Source organism: Octopus bimaculoides, chromosome 8, assembly GCF_001194135.2.
Source record: "Octopus bimaculoides isolate UCB-OBI-ISO-001 chromosome 8, ASM119413v2, whole genome shotgun sequence".
Lineage (NCBI taxonomy): Eukaryota > Metazoa > Mollusca > Cephalopoda > Octopoda > Octopodidae > Octopus > Octopus bimaculoides.
The window spans coordinates 51,600,554-51,608,082 of NC_068988.1; the positions used below are offsets into that span (position 1 = coordinate 51,600,554).

The 7,529-nt window shown below is 35.3% G+C and overlaps 1 protein-coding gene across 2 annotated transcripts in view; it reads right to left on the reverse strand.

The window, feature by feature from the left end:
• LOC106867255 (EH domain-containing protein 3) overlaps window positions 1-7,529 on the reverse strand; it is a 94,962-nt gene that overhangs the window by 8,161 nt on the left and 79,272 nt on the right. For both annotated transcript variants that reach the window (XM_014912067.2, XM_014912068.2), the window contains one exon: window positions 6,741-7,177. In XM_014912067.2, coding sequence (XP_014767553.1) covers window positions 6,741-7,177 — 437 coding nt within the window. The remainder of the gene's footprint in view (window positions 1-6,740; window positions 7,178-7,529) is intronic.

Consider the following 7,529-nt stretch of genomic DNA (forward strand, 5'->3'; position numbering starts at 1 on the left):
CACCCCAGGGTTCATAGTCTTGCAAACTGCAGAGCAGCCTGAATAGTGCAGGTGGCATGAAAAAAAGCACCCAGCCCATGCAGTAAAGTGGTTGGCATTAGGAAGGGCATCCAGCCATAAGAACTCTGCCAAAGCAGACACTGGAACTCAATGCAATCCTTGAGACACATCAGGTCCTGTCAGACCAGCCAACACATGCCAGCATGGAAAATGGATGTTAAATGATGAAAACGGTAAAACATTTCTATACATCATAATACTACATAAAAAAAAAGTGGGGTATCATTGCAGGAAAGAGAGATTTTTTCCCCACAATTTCAAAGCCCATAATTAGTGGTACTAAGAATTAATGGTATGTGTACTTCAAACAAGGGCATATTATGCATAAATAAACATGATAAATACTAAGCTTGAGTAGGAAAACATGGGTGTGGAGAGAAGATTTTTAGGGCAAGTGAACTGCAAAATACATCCAGGGACCTGGTGGAAGTGTTAAAGTGAGTGATATGTGAGGCCTACAACCCAGACTAAAGGGGCTTCTAAGTGGCTACTCAACTTGCTAGAAACAGCAGCAAAATCTCTTAAGTTCCACTCCGTTGTTAAGAAAAAAAAAAACATATTGGCTAATGTAATTTCAGGAATAATTAATCTGGAGTAAAAAATATATGATCTCACATGGAATGCCTATCATCATCAGTCTGTCTGCTTGATGCAGGATAATCTGGGGTTAAACCACAACTTACATCACGAGAGCAGGAAGAGCTTAACATACAGTTGCTTTTAAGAAATTATTCAATACAAAAGTACAAGTTGAAATCAGCCAGATAAATGACTGTAATACTGTACACTGAAACTAAATGAATAAATGTCTCTAAGTAGGTGGAGTTAGATTTGACAAATACATGCTCTACTTAAACAAATAACAGGATATTAAGATGTTGAAGTTATTAAAGATACAAAGACAGCAGAGATGTAAGAAATTAGTCAGTCAAATTGTCCCCTTCTGGTGTGATAACTGTTTTAACTCCTTAAAGTATGAAATAATTAGAAAACATGTACAAATAGTTCCTAGATGTACATGTGCACCCACTGTGCCAGGACCAAACAGTGATGCTTATCTACTCAATTGTCGTAGCTCATTATGTCAGTGATTATGATAATAGGCACATAAAGATTTATCATTTGTTCAACACATGGTAACAGTGACGGCAAATGTAATTAACATAACCTCACAAATATTTATACCCATTACACACACACACACACACACACGAGTAAGTTCTCGAATCACATATAAGAGCTTCTGTGTGTGTGTGTGTTGCTCTGTGTGTGTGTGTTGCTCTGTGTATGTGTGTTGCTCTGTGTATGTGTGTATTTCTTAGAAATGACATCTGAAAGCTACTAGCGGGCACAAAGTTGAATAATGGTCATAATGGAACAATAGTGAACCATATCCACCCCCATAAATATATGAAGTAGTGTTAGTCTATGTACATGCACTCATAGCTATGTATACATAAAAGAGGCTAACATTCCCTTATTTTAGTGATATCTAAAAATAACAGACCTTAAACCTTTTACTGAAGCTAAATACCCACAACACATTTAACCCTATTATAAACAGATGCTATAGATACGTTATAGGAAACTGTTCCTCAAAATATACAAGAGAACGCTGAACAGTGAATCAAAGTGCTTGCTACCCCGATGTTTTCTTTTCTGCTAATTCATAAAAAAACTATTAAGAACAAGAACTATATAAATATAGAAAAGATGGATTTATAAAAAAAAAATGGGGATACAAAAATGCTATAGGTTTCAGTTCTTAGTCAACTTAAGATTAATCACTCCACATACTCTGAACTGGACTAAGAATATTATTTTCCTTTAATCTTGCTAAGAGTAAGCAGGGTAATCTTGTTAAGAGTAATCTATGTTATCTTGATACCAACTCACCTGACCCTTTTGATACCAACCCACCTGACCCTTTTGATACCAACTCACCTGACCCTTTTGATACCAACTCACTTGACCCTTTTGATACCAACCCACCTGACACCACCCTAAGTTCTATGATACAAGCTTCCCATTTTAAAGTTATCTAAATTAAAACCATCCATCACAAATTCTTGTTACTTTCTGTTTCAAACACAAGCTTAATATCAACAAAGTTATTTTACTAAATTTGTCAGTAATTGCAAAATTAAATGAAACAGAAGCAGTATACATTTCATCACAAGTATTGTGTAAATACACAAAGATTAGTAATTGAATTAATAACCCCACCTTGATTAATGTACAAGGATTTTTTTTAAAAATAAATCTTTCATTATTATATTATACAAACTAGCAATTAGTCTACCTCGTCAACATAGCAATCTGTCTTAATTTGTTAACACCTCTTGATAAGTTAAAGAATCAACACAGATTTCTAAGAGAAAATAAAATTAATATATTAAATAAACACTTACTATGAAATAAACCTTTATAGTATGATTGTTAGAGAGCTCTGACAAAGCTGACCATTAAAAAACAGATGGTTGACTACAATTGGCTGCTATTGAGGGTTTCTCCTACAAGATGGGCATGATCAGAGATTAATAGTTGTGATCTGTTTATCAAAACTTAACAAAGGATAAGCAACTTCAAGCATACAGCTAGGTATTAGTAAAAGAATTTAATGAAATAGCTTTCATATTCAATGAGAACATATTTGGAAGAGACACTCAGAAACAAAGTGAAATTTAAACAACCAGAAATTTTCAAACCTCTTTCAAGCAAAATGAATTTAAAAGTGCCTGATAATAAACATCTAGGATTTGATATAGAGTCCAAACAAGGTGTGACTGGTTCAAGAATTTGCAGAAAAAAAAATTGCCATTAGTTAGCCTTAACTGTTATGAGTACCATATACCACCCCCAACATCAATAACAACTGTGACACAGACTGTACCAAATGTAGTGTTAAGAAACAGACGTATGTTTAGACAAGTGACAGTTCTCATGCATGGCACCAGCAAAGGAAATGAGAGACATTTTCTGACAGTGAGGAAAAAACAAATCAAAACAAGAGATGATAATAATAATAATAATAAAAAAAAAAAAACTACACCATTACTGGGAAACTGCTTCTACACAGCAAAATAAAAGACAGCAGATAGTGGTGGTCATGGGGAATGGTTTACTGGTGAGGAATATGAAAATAAACAGCCTTAAAAAAAGGATGAAAAAAAATAATGGAAATGGTAGCAGAGAATTGGTGTACAGAATTATTTTAGCTGAAAAGTTTGGTGGAATGTCTAGTTACTGAGAGAGAGGAAATAGGGGTGGGGGGAAACAAAACTTTTCAAAAAATCCAACTTAATAGAAAAAACGTTGCTGAAAGTGTGGGAGGAGATTAAATGAATTGCTAGCAACAACTAAAAGACAGGCAACACACACACACATATATATATATATATATATATATAATACACACACACACACACACACACATATATATATACACACTCTCTCTCTCCATATACATATATCTATATATATACATATACATATATCTATATATATATATATATATATATATATATATATATACACACACACACACACACAAAATCTGCTACTAGCTATGTTTTGGTTACACCCACTCCAACTGTGTTACATGGTGAGAAGTAGAGTAGATGCCACATGTAGCAAATCTAGCACATTCTCAGACATGTGACAAATTCTGCAAAACTAACATGTCTAGATTAGGTGAAGAAATAGAGCTCCAAAAGACAATTCTTCATAATAAGCCTTAACAGTACACAATTTTTTAAACAAATTCTTAACAGTCGTAATTTTGATAGTATCTTTCCAATAGCAGATTTTCAGAAATCAGTGTAACAGCATTCCACACAAACACAGTGAAGGTATAAGGTCAAGTGGTTAAAGTATTCAGGTCATGATCATAAAGTAAGGAGTTCAATTCCAGAAGTGGGTGGGGCAATGGGACTTTGAACAAAGCACTCCATTTACACTTTGCTTCAATTTCACTCAACTGAAAACGAGTACCAGTAACAGCTGCAGTGTTAACTCCATGATGGTCTCATGCCCTGTTCACAGGAGTGATCTTGTACTCACAATCCATCAAACATTATGGAAACTGGAATAGGATACAGCCTAATGGGCTTGCAGGTACAAGACTTGTGTGTGTGTGTGTGTGTGTGTGTGTGTACACACAATGTTTGTAAGATATACATGCACATTGTGCATATTGTGTACAAATCTATACACACAGGTATGGTGAGTGACAAAAAAGCTTGCTTTGCAATGATGTGGTTCCAGGTTCAATCTTACTAAATGCTAACTTGGATGACTGCCTTCTGTCTGCAGTTGTAGCTTGACCAAAACGTAAAATTTGGTAGACAGAAACTGTTTAGAAAGGCCATCGTGTGAGTGTGTGTGTGTGTGTGTGTGATTGTGCATGCTTGTTTGTGTGTCTAGGTTTTACACTGGTATAAAAAATAATGTAAACACACCTGTACTGGTGGCATGTAAAAAGCACCCAGCACACTGCTACGTAGTTGGCATCAGGAAGGGCATCCAGCCATAGAAACCATGCCACAACAAACAGTTGGAGTGTAGACAGCTCCCTCCTAGCCAGCTCCATGTCAAAATGTCCAACCCATGCCAGCACAGAAAGAGAACATTAAATGGTGATGATGATGTACTGCTTTGTAGTCTGTAAACTAGTGATTCAACAAATTCAAATCAGTAAAACAAGTAGCAGACCAAAATAAGCCCCGAGATTTATATGACTGACTAAAACACTTGACATTGGCTGCTGTCCAGTGATGGAAGCCAGTAAATAGAAATAGAAATATATTTACACAGATATACACACACACAAACACACATAACTGCGGACTAGATATACAGTAAAACAATCAGTACAGATGAAGGCATCGATGTAATTCTATTGATGTATGAAATGTCAGAAATATTTAATAATGTTAATCTTTTTACTTTCCAATCAAGTTGAATATATAAACACCTGGAAGATTATAAGATGTGTGCTTGTACCTGATGTTAGTGGGAGTTTTAAAAAGACCAAGGCATGGCTGTGTGGTTAAGAAGCTCATTTGAAAGCACATGGTTTTGAGTTCAGTCCCACTGCAGGGCACTTTGGGCAAGTGTCTTCTACTATAGCCTCAGCCCAACCAATGCATTGTGAGTGTATGCAGTAGTCATAAGTGTGTGTGTGTGTGTGTATGTGTGTGTGTGTGTGTGTGCGTGTGTGTGATAAGGTGGAGAGCTGGCGGAAACGCTAGCACGCCAGGCGAAATGCTTAGTGGTATTTCGTCTGTCTTTGCATTCTGAGTTCAAATTCCTCCAAGGCCGACTTTGCCTTTCATCCTATCGGGGGTCGATAGATTAAGTACCAGTTGCGTACTGGAGTCAATCTAATCAACTGGCTCCCTTTTCAAAAATTTCAGGCCTTGTGCCTAGAGTAGAAAAGAATAAGTGCGTGTGTAAATGTGTGTGTGTTTGTCTCTCCTGCTACTTCACAACCACTGTTGGTTTGTTTATATCTCCACAACTTAGTGGTTTAACAAAAGAGACCAATAGAATAAGTACCATATTGAAAAAAAAAAAAGAATACCGTGGTTGGTTTGTTTAACTAAACTCTGCAAAATAGTGCCCCACCATGAAACAAGTAAAAGATAAAAGATAGCAAAGAACACAAGCCTAATACTAAAATACTTGTCTTGACAAAAAGTGTGGTGGGGCTTCTCACTCTGAAGTATAGCTAGTGAGTAGAGAATGGTGTCTTATTTCACTATTGTGGTCCTAAAGATACATTGTTTATATAACAGATTTCCCAGAGACAACTGAAAATATCATTTACAAATTTAGCACATTCTGTTTTTATCGTAAATTCAAAAGAAATCACAGAATCAAGATTATTATTGCAATCTAATTAATCAATAAACTTTAAACATGCAAGAACAAAGATAGGCATTTCAATCCTAGGTTTTAATAGTGAATTAAATATTACTAAATATGAGAGAATCCCTAAGTAATCATGTGACCTACCAGAATTAGTCATCAAATCTTTTTTACAAATGCATGTCACATCAAGTCAATTTGCTAGTTACCTGCATGTCATAGGTCTGCTTAATCAGGACTGGACTATAGTACCACAACGATGTTACTAAGGAAAAGTTAATGAGGGACTATACATGTGATAAAACATCTTACTAGAAATATCAACCAATTCACCCTCAAATTACAAACTACCAACTGAAAAACAGCATATATGAGTGGGTATTGGAAAGTTCCTGGCTTTGGGTAAAAGAAAATACAAGAGGACCAGTTAATTATGATTTTGTTCAATGTATTCCCCTCTCAGATTCACACACTTATTGCAGCAGTCCTTCAGCTTTTCTAAGCCCAGTAAAAGAACTCAGGTTGGGCCTCCAAGCAGGCCTTTCATGGTACTTTTAAAACCAAGAACCTTTCAACACCCACTCATACATATTAGATAATATAGTTCTAGATATACTATGGCTGCAAAATAGACAAGTTAGTCACAGCTAGCACATCACTGGAACATAGTTCTGTTTAGTCAGGGATGACTGAGCTAAACATTACTAAAGGAGGGAAACAATATACTATAATATTTAGGGTAATTTGCAAACAATACAAAGATCTCTAAAGATATTTCTTTAGAGAATTGTTATTCAAATAGATCTTACCTTAGCAAGTCTAGCTCTTTTAATCAAGTCATTCAACTTCCTCAGCGCTGCATTGCGAGGAAGGCTTTGTAGATCCCGAAACAAATCCTTTTCTTCTAATTCAAAAAGTTTTCTATTCATATCAAATTGAAGAGGTTGGTCCCAAAATGAGCCAATGAAAACCCGTGCAACCTCAGGAGTGTTCAGGACCTTCCCCAAAGACCACATAAGGGCACCGTATACCCGCATCAGCTGCTGGTGGTCAACCATATCGGCTTTGTTGAGTACAATACGTATTTTGTCATCATAACCTTTGATGGCTTCTATTGCACGCCGGAATTCGTCAGATATATCTAACTTGTGAGCATCAAACAGCAGTATAATACGATCAACTCTTTCGGCAAACCATTCCAGAACTCCAGCAAAGTCATAACCACGATCGATGCGTTGTTTCTCACCTGAAATAATAATAATGATATGAAAACAAAATCAGAAATAATTACAGACAGGTGGTCTAAGAATATAAATTTAATGCATTGTAAAAAATATAAAAGTAAAAATGTTAAGTATGGATTACTGTAATAATTATTATTTCAACTAGTTATTTAGTTTTGGGTGAGGTCAGATATATAACAATACCTTTTTATCATTTTGTATAAAAAGAAATGACAGAGAAAATATATATTGACAGAAAGGATTATCAAACAAAGATGTAAAATGAAATTATCAAGTTGAAAAAAAAAAGGTTAAAAAAAATGAAATTATCAAGTTGAAAATAAAATGTCAAAACTTTTCAAAATATGAATGTAA